The 19,426-nt window shown below is 36.5% G+C and overlaps 1 protein-coding gene across 1 annotated transcript; it reads left to right on the forward strand.

Annotated features, from left to right (window-relative positions):
* Window positions 1–2,790: 2,790 nt before the first annotated feature.
* On the forward strand, window positions 2,791–4,164 carry LOC105046974 (uncharacterized). Its single transcript, XM_010925726.4, has 2 exons — window positions 2,791–3,197; window positions 3,291–4,164. The coding sequence occupies exons 1-2, from the start codon at window positions 2,982–2,984 to the stop codon at window positions 3,813–3,815; spliced, it is 741 nt and encodes a 246-aa protein (XP_010924028.1). The 5' UTR covers window positions 2,791–2,981; the 3' UTR covers window positions 3,816–4,164.
* The last annotated feature ends 15,262 nt before the right edge of the window (window positions 4,165–19,426 follow it).

A 19,426-nucleotide genomic window follows, 5' to 3' on the forward strand; every position in this document is an offset into this window, starting at 1 on the left:
TCGAGTGTTGAGCTCTAGTTCACAGCATGGTTGGCTCTATTTTCTCTCTCCTGACACATCAATTTGTTACAGCCAACTCCCTGTCGCCGATGAAGAGCACCTACAAGATAAAGTCCTCAAAGATTAGAGTTATGTTCGGCGGAGAACCTCCGATGCTTAAGTCAAAGAAGGGGTTGGTGAATAGCAGATAAGAATGTGTAGTGTAGCAGAGTCTTGATCCAGAATTATTTTATCCGTGCTGCTCACTTACCTCTCCTTTTATAGATGATTTTGATGTAACCATCGAACACGTGGTCCTGCTTTTTATGGCACTAAATTATTGGGCCATAATTGTAAAATTTGTGGGTTGTTTATTCCCACTAATGATCGTGATACGTAGTCGATAACCGTTCATAACGGTTAGAATATATTGAGCAGATAAGCCGACTATATGTCAGTGATATTGATAACTTGGTAATAGATCCGAATGACCATTGATCGGTAATTCGGATATACCGATGGTCTTCGATCGGAGGTTGATCAAGTCGTTTATTGTTGATTGATAATAGCCGACTATCGGTCAGTCAATCGATTATGAGTCGGAGTAATATGTTCATTCGGCTGATGTAGAATCGGAGTCGAAAGTTGATTTGCTCCAACAGAATGCTTTGAAAGTTGTGCAATATTCGATCTTATTTTTGATGTGGTAAAAGAAGATCAATCATTCCTTTATGTGAAAAATACGGCCCTGCGAGAATCAGTAGAAGGGTCATCGTGTATATTGTGTGATGAGTACATGAATCCCATGAAGCTGGGGTTGTCAAGCTATTCGTCTATTCCTTCTAAAAGGCGGTGAGTTTTAGAGAGGAGTAGGTCTAAATGCATTAGGGGATGCACCCTGTAACATCAAGATGGCTAGCTAGTTGAAGAAGATGACGATGGGCATTGGCATTACATGAGTTGTCCCCTGTCACCAAAGTCATACAAGAGACAATCCAGAAACAAGAGCAGGCAATCTTGGATAGCTAAGTAGTGATATTATTTCATTGCAAAAAAGCCTTCTGATAATACTTATGTATATTAATATACTAGAATTCTTGTAACGTGAAATAGTTTGTCTGATTGCTCGATGTTGCTCAAGGCCAACCAGCACTAGGGAAAGAGACAGAGTCAACAGTTGTTTGGTACAACTAGCCGTGAAAGCAATAGATAAACAAGATAACCATTAACCTAATGATCTTTTAACTGTTGACTAATCTTCCCTTCCTCGGTGTCCGTTACTCTGACCAAAGTAAATTATTTTTTAGTACACCATTCTGTAGCAATAAATAAAGAAAGGAAGATTATGATTACCACACTCTTTTCTGCATAAACAAAGCATTATTCTACACTAATTTCAGATTACAAGCATTACAACACTTTTTCCGTACACCCATGCGTCTGGCTACTCATATGAGAAGCGAATGACAATTTTAGTACATGCGGTATAACTATAATTAAGAACTGATTAAAATCATTAATGTTGTAGAAAAATCTACTCCTACCATAATAATAATATTTTGATCAAGATATTTTGTCGCTTGTTTCTTAGCTGATGGAAACATATATAGTATTTCATCCAATACAGTATCAAAGTATTGCCAAAATTTCTCTTCTAGAAGGCGGTCAATCTTAAACTCTATACTTGCTGAGGTTTCAATATAATAAAATCATGATCAACATACCAAAATATCTCAATGCCTTTTTTTCCTTTCTCATCCTCCATCGTCTTCTTTGGGAACCTCATCTCTGACTCAAAGTCTAGAGTTTGAGTATCTACAAGGCGGGTTTGCTTCTCTCGCAGTGTTCGTGAAGTCTTCGAAATTTCTCTGTAATCGAATCCGAATTGGCGAAGCACGAAGAAGTGTGATCTTCAAAGGCCGTTTGGCGTCTAAGGGCACGAAGAGTCAGGAGGGCACAATCAAAGAGTCCTTTTCTCTTTTTATTTTTTATTTTTTTTCTTAAGCTATGCCACATCAAATATAAGGAGAGTCATGTGCAGGTCACATGATCCATTCTGTTAAGAAATTTCAATGGTGTTAGCTCTCATTCTTGTCTAAATTTTTTTTAAAAAAAATTATCTTTTTTTAAAAATTTGAAGAGTTTTTATTCTGAAATAAATATTAGACGGAAGTTAACATTCTGAAATGGTTGTCTGGCCATTCTCCATAGGGATGGTTGAGATTCGTATGATCAAAATCTTCCATTTTGAGGGCTGCTTCAAGCTTTACTTTTTTTTTTTTTTTGAGAAATATCTAACTAAACAGGGCTCCGTTTCTTTAAAAAAAAAAAAATCTTTTGTATGAAAATTAAAAATTATACTTTTTATAGAACTCACTTAAAATTATAGGGCAATGGGGGAGAACGCTTTCGATCGCGGAAGGTTCAGTAACTCCCAGGGCATTTCCGTCAAATAAAGACACGTGCGACACATGCACCCGGTCAAACCAATAAATTATGGTCGGCCCCTCAATGCTAAAAGACCAAAATACCCCTGTCCGAGTGTCACCTACGCCTAAGAAGGAGGGGCAACCAAGTCAAAACAAAGACGTAGATGACCCTAGGTCAACGGACAGAGAGATCATGTCGCAAGTCTCAACTGACTGTGGCTCAATAACGGACCGGAGAGGGTAACCCCATCCACGACGTGCTGGTTACGGGTACTCCGGGCAGTCCGGGCAGCACGACCTTCGCCCTTATAACCCGGCGGCCCAATCGCTTCTCGCGGATAACGGAGGAGACGACAAACGGACGAGGGAGGCGGACCGATACGCCGCCTTCGCCGGCTTCCCACCCACCTCTCCGAAACGCCACCAACCCCTCTCTCTTCCTCTATCTCCTTTCCCCGATATAGAAACGCGATGCTCCTCCCTGAATTCTAAACCCGACCCTAGAAATCTCTTCTCTTGCCACTTTCTCTCCTTTGGTGGAATCGAAATCGTCTCCTAGATCTCCGGGAAGCGATGAGTACGAGAAGGAAGCGGAACGGCCATTTCCTCTGTTTCGGCGCCATCGATCCGCTGGAGAAGGAGGCGTCCGTGGAGACAGGAGAGAGCTCCACTGGATCCTCTAGGAGGACGGATGTTCTCGCGCCGGAGGCCCGCCGCCACCGACGGCGGCGGTTCGACCGCCGGTTTCTCGCGAAGATCTTCAGATCGGCGGTGTTTGTTTCCTCTCTGGTATCGCGTTATGTCGTTAAACTATATGGATTTTGATTCGAATTTGGAATCGAAATTCGATTTCTGATGGGTTTTTGGCCTAATTTCGTTCAGAATCGAAGCGGGCGGATGGCCTCTGAAGATAAACCGGCGGCGGAAATGAGCGGGAAATCTTCGGACGGCAACGATCGTACGGAGGACGCGATCTTGTCCCCGTACTCGTCGTGGTCGTTGACGTCATCGTCCGCCTCCTCTTCTTGCTTGTCCTCGGCGTCCTCTTCCTCGTTTCGAGAACCAGAGCCCAAACCGAAGCCGGAGCTCCGGAGGAAAAGGGCGTCGCCCAGGTCTAAATCGAAGAATCCCCTGCCACCGCCGCCGGCCAGGTATTACGGTTCGGCCACCGGGATCTTCCTCCTCCTCCTAAGCCTATTGGTGATGGTGTTCTGTGGACGCCTCTACGCGATCCTGTGGACGTCGTCGTTGCTATGCCTCGTTCCTCGACGGAAATCCGACGCCGGATTGGCGGTGGAGAACCCCACTGCGGTGGGGCCGCCGGGGCTCCGGCGGAACGAGGTGGAGGAAGACGAGAAGAAAAGGGTCGTCTTGGAGGGACTGCTGGAAAGAAATCGAAGGGTTTGAAAAAACAAAAATTAAAAAAGAAAGAAAGAAAAAGCAATTATAGAAATAGTGGGATTTTGGAGATATTTGAATTTTGTTGGCAGTTAATTTTGGCGTGCGGGAACGCGTTTGCTGTCGGATACTTTTTGCTGTATGGATCGAAGCCGGTCGTGATGCTGTCTCAGTGATTTTGGTGTACCTTTTTCTTTTTTCAAGTAAAGAAAATGAGAAGAGAAAGATACTATGTTTAAAGAACAAGGGTAACTATGATATCTTTCTAGATCCTGTTCTTTCGGACATTTGCATATTTGATGTACATTTAAAACTTATCTCTGCCTTTATTATTTTTAAGTTTTTATTGCCTCTTAAATTGTTGTTATTATTGAAGTAGGCTGCTACCTACTTGATGTTTTTTTGGTAAAGGCTGCTGCCTACTTGATGGTGTTTGAAAGTTACTTTATTATCTTCGATCAAAAAAAAAAAAAAAAACTCTATTATCAAATTTGACTAATTTTATTTATTTTTAATTAATTTGAATTGGATTATGATTTGATGGGCAAAATACTGTTCCTTTCTTCACATGCTACATGATGTTAGCAAATTCAAGCATCTTAAATTATAGCATATGGTTCCACATGTTATCTAACCACTAATGTGTGTTTTGCCACTAAGGGCTTGAGGATATTGACTACTTTTCTACATGTTGAAATAAATTATTTTTTAATGCTTTTTTTATGGATAAAATAATTAAATTTATTTTCTTCAAATGAAGTCACCATGGTTGGAAAGGCTGCACTAAGCACTTGGGAGTGGTGATCTACGTGGTAAAATAAATCTTAGTTTCATGACGAAGCTATTGGATATTTATAATAGTCAATGTTTGTTTCTTATATATCCTGATTTGATTGGTTAGCTCTGATAGTGCTATAATTGATAAATATGGGAAAGGTGAAGGGGCAAATGAAACATTTTTCATGTGATACATCCTGGAGACTTTGCTTCTTGGCATCCTTTCCTGGCATGATGTTGTAAGGATGAGAATAAGATTCGTGATCAAAGTTTAATTACTAAGATTGTCATGTGAACAAGTGGTGTTGGAAGCTGATCTTTTCTTCTTTTTTTTTTTGGGTAAAATAGCTGATCTTTTCTTTGATGGAAGGTGTTGGAAGCTGATCATCCTCATCATTAGTGCACTTTGTCCTATACTCTTATCTACTAGGCAAAAATACAAATGTGTGAGTGACGTGTCTATTATATACAAACAATCATTGAACAGGCTATGAGCAAAGTCCGGCTATGACCTAGTTTGACCAGGGGATTTCTAATTCCTGCAGCAAAGAAATCAACTGATATAAGAGATACTTAATGAGCTAAATGATTATTAGTAAGAAAAATGAAACCATTTTCTTTTTTTGAAGCCTCTTATAATAGCAGAGAAATCAACTAATATAAGAGATTGCTTGGTGAGCTAAATGATTATTAGAAAGAAAGATGAAAGCATTTTTCTTTTTAAAGTCTCTTAATATATACTCATGGGAAAATTTCAAAGTCTTGATAGGCCTCATGATACTCGATAAATATTTTTCGAGATGTCATAGATGTTTGACAAAGATACTGCTTGCATTATATTTTTGAAAGTGATTTGTGGTTCTCAATTGTTATCATGAGAAAGATTGGAAACTTCTTGTTGAATCAATATTTCTAGAATTAACTAAAGCTTTTTTCTAGAAGTAATTTTCTTTATTATTATTTGAAAATGCAGGAGTCCTTTCAACTATAAAATTACAAGCTAAATTAGTGTATAGCCTTGTGAGACTATAAAATTGTATTAGGCATTCATTCGCCAATATTTATCCTTCTAACTAGCTCAATGTCCCATTTAGAATTATTAAATACCAACTCCTGCTTTCTTATCACTCCCCTTTTCTAAAGTTGGCTTTGCATAAAGGAACATATTTACAAACAATGCTGCTGCTGCTTTATAAAGTACATGAAATTATTGATCACCTTTAAAGAATTAATTTAATTATTTTCAAATCTGCACTTATTCAGTTCAAGGTGGGCGCTGCGGTTTTCTAAGAAGTATTCCCGTCTCCTGCACCTAAACCAAACATGTTCCTACTTTCTTTTTTCTTTTTTCTTTTTTTATGGAAAGCATGTTCCTACTTTACCCCTTCCAATTAATGAATAGGGCACGTCTTGTCTGTAAATTTGAGAATTCATGAAGCTCACATGATGAAAGGACTAGCGCTGGGGCCCCTAAAAGAGAGACACGTTTGTGCTCTTGGGCCCTGCCACTACGGTAGTTAGGGGTTGTGATGGCCCTCAAAGTACTTATTGTGCTACGTGGTGAATAGTGATGGACATGGATCCAGACCTATTGTTTGCCTACTTTTGGATGGCATTCGGAAACACCAAAAACAAAAGAAGGTAAAGAGAGAGAGAGAGAGAGAGAGAGAGAGAGGGTCCTCTCTTCTGTCTTTTGGAAGAAAATACCTTAGGCTCAAATTTTAAAATAAGAAGATACCCTTCCCCCAAGTGCCTTAATCAATCAAGAAATTATTTATTAAAGTTATTTACCATCTGAACTTTACATCATCCAATAAAAAAATCACTATATTTATTCTGATTAAAAAATCAAAATAAAAATTGTTATTAAAATTTTAAATAGAAAAAAATTACTGTCATCCAAGCTCCGTTGAAAATATATATATGATTCACGTTTTTTTTATTCGATTGTACAAAGTCTGGATGATAAAATAAATTCCAACAAATAATTTCTCTAATCAATGCCCATGGCTGGTAGTAACTAAGGATGTCACGAGGACAACCAAATGATAGGTGATGGCTTAATCAATTGGCCCATATGTCTGATGGGTAAGGATTGGTCAGATTGGGCAGACCTGTAACTTCGGTGGTCTTCAGTTTGCCAAAGTTTTAGGTCTATTACTTGGATTGTCGCCTTTTTTTATCTAATCCATTGGTTTGTGTTAAAGCATGTCTTTCTACTGATCTGGTTGAGTGAAAAATCAAGAATGTTTAATGCAAGCCTGAAATCTTCAGTTACTTTTGGAATGGGATGAATCCATATAGTTTAGTCAATATTAAATTTAATCATGGAAAACTCAACTCTTAAACTTGATCTAAGGAACGCTGTGGCCAACTCTGACTCAGAAATCTTGGTCTAGTTTGGAGCCTAAACATAAATTCACTGGATCCCAGTCTGACTATGGTCATGTAGAATCTAGCAAGCATTTTTGCAGCCTGTTGATGTCATGTAATTTAGACCCAGCTCAAATACTCCATACAAAATTGTAAGTTCCAAAGGGTTGTGAATCGAGGTTAGAGTCATTAACCACCCAAGCATGGGTCTCAATGACCCAATGAACCGGGTACAATCTAAATAGACTTGACAATATGGTTAAAATAAAAATTTAAGCTCATGCTCGTATCGGCATTTGCAATAGTAACTCCCTATGCGTGCGTAAAACTGATCCAAATTAAGTATTTTCCCAGATTGTTAGGAGCGGAACTGACTTTGTTGATTTGCCTATGGCACGATCCTATCAATGTGTATCAAAAATTTGAATAATATTCAATGGGATGGCATCGGGCTTAAAAGAAGGATTTCTTTTTCTAAAGAGTTATGGAGGAAATAAGTTACTTCCCCGTATTTTCATTAAGGTTTTGGTATAAAGGAATTGTGGTCGTTTGGTGATTATAAGTACATGGGGGGGGTAGTCCTCCCTTAACTAAGGATTAGGTCACAAAAGCCATGGATATCGTCGAGAAGCAGCACCGAATAGCTATCATTAAAAAATGAATGGCTATTAAATAAGATGGTGATCTATGAGCAGCTAGAGTATCATACATGGCCTGCATTATTTTATAGCCATCCATCTTCTGATGGCAACCATACAGGGATGTACAACACTTTATAGTGATATCTGGGCACCATAAAAAATCTTGGTTTGTATGGTCACGTGGAAGGATTAGATCACAAAAGCCATGGATATCATCACGAAGCAACACCAAATAGCTATCATTAAAAAATGAATGGCTATTAAATAAGATGGTGATCTATGAGCAGCTAGAGTATCATAGATGGTCTGCATTATTTTATAGCCATCCATCTTCTGATGGCAACCATACAGGGATGTACAACACTTAAAGTGATATCTATGCACCATTAAAAATCTTGGTTTGTATGGTCACGTGGTTAGACATGGCGACCACCATGTTCTCGGAAGAAAGTTCTACTATTACATGCTTAAACTTTAGGGCGTCCGTGGTGATATCCTATGATATGAGAAGAAAAGGATCTGCAGGGTGGGTGATCAGTATCATTGCATGATCAGCTGGATGATAGATTATTGATCTCGGCGCTTCGGTTGATAGACATCCAATCTTTGAATAGGTAAACTGATAGACTATCATTGTGTTCAAATTATGCTCCTTCCAAACACACCATATTCCGGGGAGATTATAGCATCATATGCTATGGCCTGATCCTTATAAAGGGAGCTCTCCAATTATTCCCAAGGTCGTGCAGATTAGTATGAAGATGATGCACGTTCAGGTCTTCCGAAGGAATGTTGCAATGTGATCGGAGTATTAGCAAGTCCGCGTGAAGTGATCTAAAGTTTTGGCATGATTTGAACACAATGGATAAGATCTTGGACCTTCAACACCTTTCTTGACAAGGTTGTTAGCTGTAAGGAATTTATTACTGTAACAAAGCCAATTAAAGATCTTAATCTTCTCTAGGATTGGAAGCATTTCGTATAATGGTGCCAAAGAGTTTGGATCTGGCGCTAGGGTCAGATATGCCCAGGAGCACTGTAGAATATTCTATTCTTTAATCTTTTGAGATGTATTTATGCTAGATCAGTGTAAGCATCTGCTTATACCAAAAAAAAAAAAAAAAAAAGATGTAACGTCTCCATAAGTGAGCCGTCTACCGCATAGGAGGGAGCATGAGGATTGGTGTTCCAACAATGTTACATATATAGAGATGATTTGACAAGTAGAGGTGATTTAGAATCACCACAATATAACCAAACATGGTGATCACATTTCTTCACTCACATCATCTTTGATTTTAAGTTGATCACCCAATACCAAACATCCCATAAAATCTATCTCCAAGAACAAAAACCAAGAAGCTGATGAATCAGCAGAGAAGTATTTGGAAGTCAAAGTACTTACTATATAGAAAAGATTATAGCCCATCCGTATTTAAAAGATAGACTGACAAACAAACATTAGACCTAATCATGGGATATGTGTGGGCTAAAAAAATATCAAATTTTACATAGATCTAATCCAAAGCCCGATTAAAAATAAATAGAGTTTAGTCCCGAGGCCCAGCCCATAATCAACTCTAATAAATACTATGTAGTCCCCATTTTCTATCAAACTAGCTTATAACCCCATGCATGACACAGGATGCAATTTTTTTTTGAAAAAATATTTTATTTTATTAATTTATTAATATCTATTCTATATATATTTTAAAAATAATTAAAATATTAAAAAATATATTTTGTGCATAGTTTGGATTATAAGCTAGTTCATTTTTTTTCTAAATCTGGGGTTCCCCATAAGCCTCTTACGGCCTAGCTCCTCCTAAAATTCTCACCCTCTTCCTATATTAACATTCGTTCTTCTCTATTTTACTCTTCATCTCCAGAGTTTGCTCTCTCCTCTCTTTTCATGTGCCAATGACTATTTCTTGGAAGTTTGGGCGACAAAAGAATTGGATGAATTAATAGGAAGTGTCCAAAAGCTACACAGACAATCGGCGTCGATCTGAGTCTGTTTCTTATTCGGATCGAACCGATTAGCCACCTGACTGGACCAAATCTCCATAATCATGATAGGACAGAGGTCCAAATCTGCACTCAGGTGTATGCCCCTAGATATCCAATCGCACCTCGCCAGGGAGCTCCCCAGCCGCTTCCTGGATACGAAAGCCGTGATATTTTTTTTCCGTCACTTCACTACTCGCCCCACCCTCCTCTACTCCGAAGCCACTCTTTCCAACCCCAAGGATCGCAATGGCGGTGGACTCCGCTGGTGATCCCACGAAGCATGAGGTGTTTACTGCATTGATCCCGTCGGTGAGCTCAAAGGACAAGATCCGTGCTGTCGCCCGTAAGTTCTCCGACCAGTTCGTCCAGAACCCCAACCCTGGCATCTGGGCCATTCTCATCGCTATCTCCAAGAATGCCCACCAGTGCCCCCAGGCATCGGTTCTCACTCTTTCCTATTCTCTTTTCACAAAGAACTCCTTGAATCTTGACCCTTCTCCTAACCCTAGCCCTATTGTCTCTCTGTTTACCTCAGTACTCTGCTATGTAGGTATGCATGCAGTAGCCCTTATAGAGATCCACTCCTTAGACCCCAATACCAAGGCTATCACCCTCCAGAAGCCGACGTACCTCTCCTCCATCCATGGCCTCAATGCCTCCTGGGCTGCTTTCCATGCCCTCGAGCTCCTCCCATTACAGTCCCCCTTCCACAAGCCTACCTCGCTGCCTCCCTCTCCTTCCACCCCTCCACCACCGATGTCCTCCCCCTCTCACTCACCAGCTATGTAAGGATCTCTTCCATCGCTTTCCACCTCCTCTCCCTCTCTGCCTCTCCCGACCTCGCCCGCCATCTTACCCTCGACGATCACCAACACCAAGAACAACGACAATAATTCTTCCCCTCTCCATGTGTCAAATGCAGAAGCACAAAAAATCCATCATCGTGGGTTTTCAAGTTATGGGTAGCGAGGAGACATAGCGAATGGTGCTTGATAAAAACTACACACGTGGAGGATGGAGACTAATGTCTTCATTTTAATATATATAATATAGATTACTAATGCTAGATGCTGCACAATCTAAATGACAATATCTTTTGGTGAGCTTCCAAATTGCTCGAAAAGTGGAGTCCGAGTGATGCACCAAGATCGACATCCGATATCTATACTATATTTATATCTATACAATACATGAAAGGAGAGCTCTGACCTCTCCCAGCACAAGAGCATGATGTGCATCAATATTTTGGCCTATTGCGTGTCATAAATTTGGGAGGGGTACTGAGCTCTCTTTTGAAGAAGTAAAAAAAAGTCAACAGGTTTTAAGGAAGTAAAAAAAAAAAAATTTTTCCTTGACCAGCATGGAAGAATTTGCTGGAGCAGGAGGAGAATGTTTGCTGTCATCCGAGAATGATCCCATCATCATACTTTCTAAGTTGACATTACATGATTCGGGAGGACCAAACCATCGTTGTTGGTGTTGATGGGAGCCATGTCAATGCCATGTCAGATCCTTGTAGGAGATAAAAGGCACCGAGAGAGGAGGGGGAAAAACCACATCGGTTTGGAAGAGACAGCATAGGAAGTCTCTTAATTAAGAGAGAGTGTTTGGCAAGCAAAAATATTTGGGTGCATGCTTAAGTAGATACATGAGGATTTTGAAATAAGATTGGTGAATAGATGAAACGGACAGAAAAGACAGTGCTTCTCCATCAGACCGATATATATAGGTGCAGGGAGAGACCGAGGGAGCAAAAAGGTCTGAAAATCAGAAAGGAAGGTAAGAGAATAGTGCATTTTTCATTGATTTTGAGCTATGTAGTTTTGTTTTCAATTCTTCAAAAAATAATTATTTCTTTGCTATTTTATTAGATCGCTTGAAAGAAAATTGGTAGAATACAGTGAGGTCAGTTTTGTAGTGACGTTATTTTTTTTTGGTTTTGTTTATCATTTATTATGGATTTTTGTTGCCCCCATCAGTTTGGTATGTATAGAATCCAATAGCTTTTAGATTTTTTTAGGACATCATATTAGGAACTTCATTCGGTTCCTTATCAGCAAAGTGAGGGGGGTTGCTACTTTCCTTTGGGTAGCCTTCCACCCCCTAATTTTGAACATCATTTGGGAAGGAAGGGATGGACAAAGGTTGCTGCTAGGGTTTGTCAGCCTTCCACAATGGCCGTAGGAAGAAAGAAAAGAAATAGGGTTTAAGAAAAAATGAGGCACAGTTGCTGTTGGTAAGCAATAGCCTTCCAATGCCAAAAAATAAAAAGGAAAGCACAGTTGCTGGTGCAGTGTACTAGCCTTCCGGTGCCAAAAAAAGGGAGGCACGGTTGCTGCTATAGTGCAGTAGCCTTCTAGTGTCAAAAAAAAGGGAAGCACGGTTGCTACAGTAGTAGCCTTCCAGTGCCTAAAAAGTTGAGATTAGAATGTTAGGAATAGGTATAATGGATGATGGAAAAGAGTGAAACGGAGATAATCATATTGGAAGATCCATAGTAGATGGCTTGAATAAAACAGGGAAAAAAAATGCAGGGAGGAAACAGGTTTCGATCAAGAAGAGAAACAAATAGAGGTTAACAGGTCCGTTAATGGGTTTGTTAATGGATCGGCCACCAGGTTTGGGTTCATGAGTTAGCGGATGTGGGTTGTGGGTTATCAGCTAGGGTTAAGTGGATTCGGGTTGTGGGTTGTTGGACGTATTTTTTTGTGTTACAGGTTATCGAGTAATGGTGACGGGTTATCGGGTCGACAGGCTGAGGCAGTCAGTTAATTGGATCGGGTTAGGTTGGATTTGTTGTGAGGGTCAGGGTTTAGAATTGGGTTTGGGTTAGGGGTTGTATTTGGATTTGTGAATAGGGTTAGGATTAGAGATATGGTTAAGGTTTAGGGTTAGAGTTGGGGTTTCACAGGTGGCGCATGGTAGAGGGGGCAAGGTTAGGGTGAGGGTTCCATAGGTAGTGGTGGCGGAGGAGGAAAGGGAGGAGGTAAGGCGAAAGGGAGAGGAAAAGCTCATGGGTAAGATGGAATAGAGGAAATTCAAGGAAAAAAAAAGTTTAGGGTTAGAGTTGGGGTTTCACAGGTGGCCGCAGCAGAAGAGGGAAGGTTGGGGTTAGGGTTTCATAGGTGGTGGTGGCAGAGGAGGGAAGGGAGGAGGTAAGGCAGAAGGGAGAGGAAAAGCCCATGGATAAGGTAGAATAAAGGAAATCCAAGAGAAAAAAAGGGAAAAATCATAAATAATTAATGAAAAAGATAGATAGAAGAAGATGGATGGTGGTGAAAGGTACCGGTATGCCGATGCCTCACCTTGAAGATGTATGGAAAGGGAATATTGAAGGTATACCTCGCCTTGAAGAGGCATGCCAATGCCTCACCATTGTCACTGCCTGTGATGGGATTCTAAGCACCCATGATCGGTCAGCCCTTCACCCTTGGGTCGCTACGGAATGCATTCCTGGTTGAAACCCCGCTCCTCACCACCTTCTCCTACCCCGTCTCCCATGCAGATTGAGAGGAGATCTGTTGAAGAAAGGAGGGAGACCTGTAACCCAAAATAGAAATTCATCGAAAATATCGAAATCACAGGAGAGATTGAGAGGGGATCGAGGAAGGAGTGGTCGGAGGAGAGGAGGGTGGAATAGAGGGGCGACGGGGAGAAGAAAATGGGTTAGGATTAGCATTTTGGCCTTTTTAAAGGCTGGAAAATGATCATTGTTTTAGGGCCTGCACGCATGCAATTTTTTTGAGGAAACTTAGCATAGAAATTTTTTTAAAAAATATTTTTTTGTAAAAAAAGAAATGGAGTAGGAAAGATTAAAAAATACCTGTTCTGTGCATCGACAATTGTGTTAACATGGCAGTTCCCACAAAAATAATAAATTGAGATTCTAAATTTCAATATATTTTTATTTGTTCTTAAACTTACCCAACGTCATGCACATTATATAAATTTCTTTTTGGACAACAAAAAAATTTTTATGTCCAAAAAAACTGACGATTGATGTATTTATAGGTTTAATATTTCTTTTTTTTTGTTGCATTTTTATTTGATTTTGCAAATAAATAGATTATATACATATATATATTTTTGTGTTCCACTCTTTTTCTCCTGTTTTGATCATATTTGTTATTTAGGAAAAAAAGTATAAAAAATTTATACCTTTTTTTCCCTTAGCATAAATACTATAATAAAAATTTTAAAAAATACTATAATTTTTTATAAAATGCTAGTTTTATCATCCTTTGTAATGACAGACATCGATTTGATAAAAATTTCATCGAAACTTTTGCTGCAAGAGGTTAGTGACAAAGTAAGTCTTTTGCCTCCGACATATGGGCTACATACCGAGGATGGTGGGCTTTTGAGACCTTACGTGGACCTTGCTCTGGAACAGATTCGAGTACAGTATTATAATGCTTTTGAATCCATGAGGGTATGAGGTTTTGCAAGGTTGATACAGGTTGAATCCGATGAAATGACGGCTACATTTGCGATAAATGAACTAAAAAATTGCTTTGGATTGGAAATTGACGATGTGAATTATCTGGAGAAGAAACATTATAAGCAAATGTATGAGATTGTCAGTGCAACTTATGATACTCTTTGGAATAACCATAGGGAGTTGCTACGAAACTACAATCTATCCACTGAACGATATTGGCAGTTGAAAACCGACTATGATACGTTGGTGGAAGAAGTTGCTAGGTATAAAAGAATGTTCTATTCAGATGTCAGGTCATCAGTAGGGAAAAATTTTGTTTAGCCATCTTCATTGGAGTGTGTTGTTTAGCTTTAAAAATATCTATCTATCTTTCAGATTTTGTTTCTTTTTTGATGTACTGATGTAGTACAATGTTTTGTTATGTAAACATATAATGATATTAATATGCAGTGATATATTTGAAAAGATAGAATATATTATTAGCTATATTTTTTAGTGTGCGAAAATATGTTTGTATGTATTATGTAAACATATGTTAATATAAATATATAATGATGTATTCATAACAAAAAAAATATAATATTGATTGTATTTTTTGTATATTGAAATATGATCATGTGAACATTCTCGTTGATTTTATATTAAGCATTATTTTAATAATAATGATAATCTATGATAGAAAATATGTTAGAAAAAGGAATTGTAATTATATTGATCATGGATAATCACCATTGATATTTTATTTGTAGTTACATTTATATTTTAAGATATTTTGGATGGCTTTATCATATTTTTTCTAATTTCTTTATTGTTATAGAAAAAAATGGTGCTTATACTCAGAACCCTAATAGCTATAAGAATAAGAGGACAACGGGAACGGATTGGGGAGACAGTGAGGCAGTTAGATGAATATAGAATGGAGCCGAATGTTAATATGATTAAGCATATCGAAATAATGAATCAAAAAATACAAGATATTATATTTGCGGGACATACCATAAATGAATATAAAAAATTTTCAGCATTAAGAATGACTTTAGCAGAAATTTGGCAATATCTGTTAGATCGGTTTTGGAGATCAACTGGATCATATAAAGTATATAAATCCATCAAAAATATCCAAATCACTAGAGAGATTGAGAGGAGATCGAGCAAGGAGTGGTCGTAGGAGAGGAGGGTGGAATAGAGGGGCGGCGGGGAGAAGAAAATAGGTTAGGGTTAGGATTTTGGCCTTTTTAAAGGCTGGGGCACATAAAACTTTTATGCGCCCTGTTTGCATATGAAGAAGAAGAAAAACTATGGGAACAGTCCTATATAATTTCTATAGGTAAATTATCTTCTTTTGAGTATTTTGAATGGTTTTTTTAAAAATTTTTTTGTGGAGGTTACCTTTTATGTGAATGGTTACGTAAATATTCTATACAACACATGGATACATAAAAACAAATATGGAGATGAAGTACTTAAAAAATGAAATGATCATTATTTTAGGGCCTATATGCATGCAATTTTTTTGAGGAAACTTAGTGTAGGAAATTTTTTAAAAATATTTTTTCAAAGAAAAAAGAAATGGAGCAGGAAAGATTGAAAAATACTTGTTCTATGCATCGGTAATTACGTTGACATGGTAGTTTCAAAAAAATAACAGATCGAGATTCTAGATTTCAATATATTTTATTCATTCTTAAACTTACCTAACATCATGCACATTATATAAATTTTTTTTTGCGCAAGAAAAAAATTTTTATGCCAAAAAAAAAGTGACGATTGATGTATTTATGGGTTTAATATTTTTTTTACTGTATTTTTATTTGGTTTTGCAAATAAATAGATTATATACATATATATATTTTTGTGTTCCACTCTTTTTCTTCTGTTTTGATCATATTTGCTATTTAGAAAAAAAAGTATAAAGAATTTGTACCTTTTTTCCTTAGCATGAATACTATAATATAAATTTAAAAAATACTATAATTTTTTATAAATTGTTAATTTTATCATCTTCTGTAACTACAGACATGGATTTGATAAAAATTTCGCAGAAACTTTTGCTGCAAGAGGTTACTGACAAATTAGGCCTTTTGCCTCCAATATATGGGCTACAAACTGAGGATGGTGGGCTTTGGAGAGCTTACGTGGACCTTGCTCTAGAACAGATTCGAGTATAGGATTATAATGCTTTTGAATATATTAGGGTATAAAATTTTGCAAGGCTGATATAGGTTGAATCCAAGGAAATGATGGCTACATTTGTGATAAATAAACTAAAAAATCGCTTTAGATTCAAAATTGATGATGTGAATTATCTAGAAAAGGAACATTATAAGTATATGTATGAGATTGTCAATGTAACTTATGATACTCTTTGGAATAACCATAGGAAGTTGTTACGAAACTACAATCTATCCATTGAACGATATCGGCAACTGAAAATCGACTATGATATGTTAGTGGAAGAAGTTGTTAGGTATAGAAGGATGTTTTGTTCAGATGCTGGGTCATCAGTAGGGAAAAATTATGTTTAGCAATCTTTGTTGGAGTGTGTTGTTCAGCTGTAAAAATACCTATCCATCCTTCAAATTTTGTTTCTTTTTTGATGTACTGGGGTAGTACAATATTTTGTTATGTAAACATATAATGATATTAATATACAATGATGTATTTGGAAAGATGGAATACATTATTGGCTATATTTTTCAGTGTGCGGAAATATGTTTGTATGTATTATGTAAACATATGTTAATACAGATATATAATGATGTATTTGTAACAAAGAAAATATAATATTGATTGTATTTTTTGTCTACCAAAATATGATCGTGTGAAGAACTTACTGGTTTTATATTAAACATTATTTTAAATAATGATAATCTGTGATGGAAAATATGTTAGAAAAAAGAATGGTAATTATATTGATCATGGATAATCACCATTTATATTTTATTTGTAGTTACATTTATATTTTAAGATATTTTGGATGGCTCTATCATATTTTTTCTAATTTCTTTTTTGTTATAGGGAAAAAATGGTGCTTATACTCAAAACCCCAATAGCTATAAGAATAAGAGAACAACATGAATGGATTAGGGAGATGGTGAGGTAGTTAGATGAATATAGAATGGTGCCGAATGTTAATATGATTGAGCATATCGAAATAGTGAATCAAAAAATGCAAGATATTATATTTGCAGGATATATCATGAATGAACATCAAAAATTTTCAACATTAAGAATGACTCTATCTGAGGTTTGGCAATGTCTGTTAGATCAGTTTTGGAGATCAGCTGGACCATATAAAATCTTCTTGGTTAGTGAAAAGATTTGTTAAGGAGTACAAGAGAAGGAACATTACTAGAACAGCTGTTCTATCTTTGAATCCTAATTTCTGCCATCATGGGTATGTGGTCTCAAGGATCTCATTCTATCAAAGGAAGTACCTAGACATATTCTTAGAGAAATTGATGAGTTTTTCCCAAGGAGAGTCTGATACCTTCGTCGTTAGTTTTTTATATTCGAAATGTAGTTATTGTAAATATTTTTTGTGGTGTTGTAATGTACATTTGATATGTAAATGAATGAATGATATTTTCTGCATGTGAAATTTAATTTATTATTTTTGATCCAATCTTAAATTTAGATGTGCCCTAAACCCTAAATCCTAAATCTTAAACTATAAACCCAAAACTTTTACCATTATTTTGTTACAGATGATTCAAGTAAAGCTAAGTTGTAAAGTAGCCAAAAAAATAGGTGCATAAGTTATACGTAAACAGTACATGTGGGAGACCAATTGTTAAAAAAATGTCAAGATAAAATATTACAATAAATGATTAATTTTGAGTTAATATAGCATGTGCTGAATTTTAATCATTTTAAATTATATCAGTTTAATATGTGTATGTACATAAATATATTATGGATATACATTTATGCTATATACACGTAAATGGCCATATATCTGTGTGTGTCTACGCAAATGTAATATGCATATATACATACATACATACATACATACATACATACATACATACATACATACATATATATATATATATATATATATATATATATATATATATATATATATATATATATATATATATATATATATATATATATATATATATATATATATATATATATATAAACCTGTTGAGTGGAGATAATGGTATTGAATTTCATTTATCTAAAAAATAGTATTCCTTACTTTATTCTTTTTTTCCTTTTCAGGTTCCTTCATATCTTGAGCATACATCTTTCTATTCGATTGTTATTTCAGATACCTACATAAATATTTTTATACATTATATTCTATTTTGAGATAGATTTACAAATTTTCATATGTTCATGTATATGCCTCTATATTTTATAGTTATTAATTTAATTTAAAGTTCTTTTATACAACTATTTATTATATTTATTTGTATGATCAATACCATGTTATATTGCTTTATGTATTTATTTATCTTTTTCTTACTTGCTATGTGGTTCCTATTATTTTTTTATTCAGAAAGATAAAAGAATGAGTACAAGAGTTTAAACAGAATAGGATAAGAAGGATGAATATTATTGTTGATAAAAAGATTAAAAAGATGACAGAGTCATATAAATATTCGGATAATGTTACTAAGAAAAAAAATGGGAATGGCGTTTAAAAAAAAAAGAGAAAAGAGAAAAAAAAAGGAGAAAACGCCAAAGGAAAAGGCGTTTTCTCCTTTCCCCCCCTTCTTCTCTCCTTCTCCCTCTTCTCCCTCTTCTCCCTTCTCCGACATCTCTCCAGCGGCACGGCGGCATGGCGGTGAGCTCTCAGCAGCGGTGAGCTGCCTCCTCTCTCTCCCTCTTCCTCTCTCTCTTCCTCTTTTTCGTTGGCCACCGGCGTCAGAGGGTCGGTAAAAAAATATAAGAAATAATTTTGAATTAAAAAAAATCTAATTTTAATTGAAATAAAAATTATCATTTCAACTTACTTTTCTCATTTAAAATTAAATTTTAAAAAAAAATATCAAAAAAATAATAAATTTAAAAAATAAAAATTATCATAAAGAAGCAAAGGGGTCGACTCATGGGGTCGACTCACAGAGTGTGCCAGCCAAAAATTTTGCATGCCGTTCAGTCTTTTTAGCCATGAGTCGATTCATGGGGTCGACTCAAAAATATAAACTTATTTTTCTTATAAAATATACTTCCAAAAATATTGAAATTGCCTCCAATAGATTACACATCTTTTGTTCTTGCTCTTGAGACTTCCGAATCAGGTCTGATAAAATTATGATTTTGCCCCTGAAATATAATAAATCTTTTTTCAAACCAAAATCATTAGTAATCTCCTCAAATATTTTGTAATCATCAAAATCAATTCAAAGAGCAATATTCGATAT

This window comes from Elaeis guineensis, chromosome 6, assembly GCF_000442705.2.
Source record: "Elaeis guineensis isolate ETL-2024a chromosome 6, EG11, whole genome shotgun sequence".
NCBI lineage: Eukaryota > Viridiplantae > Streptophyta > Magnoliopsida > Arecales > Arecaceae > Elaeis > Elaeis guineensis.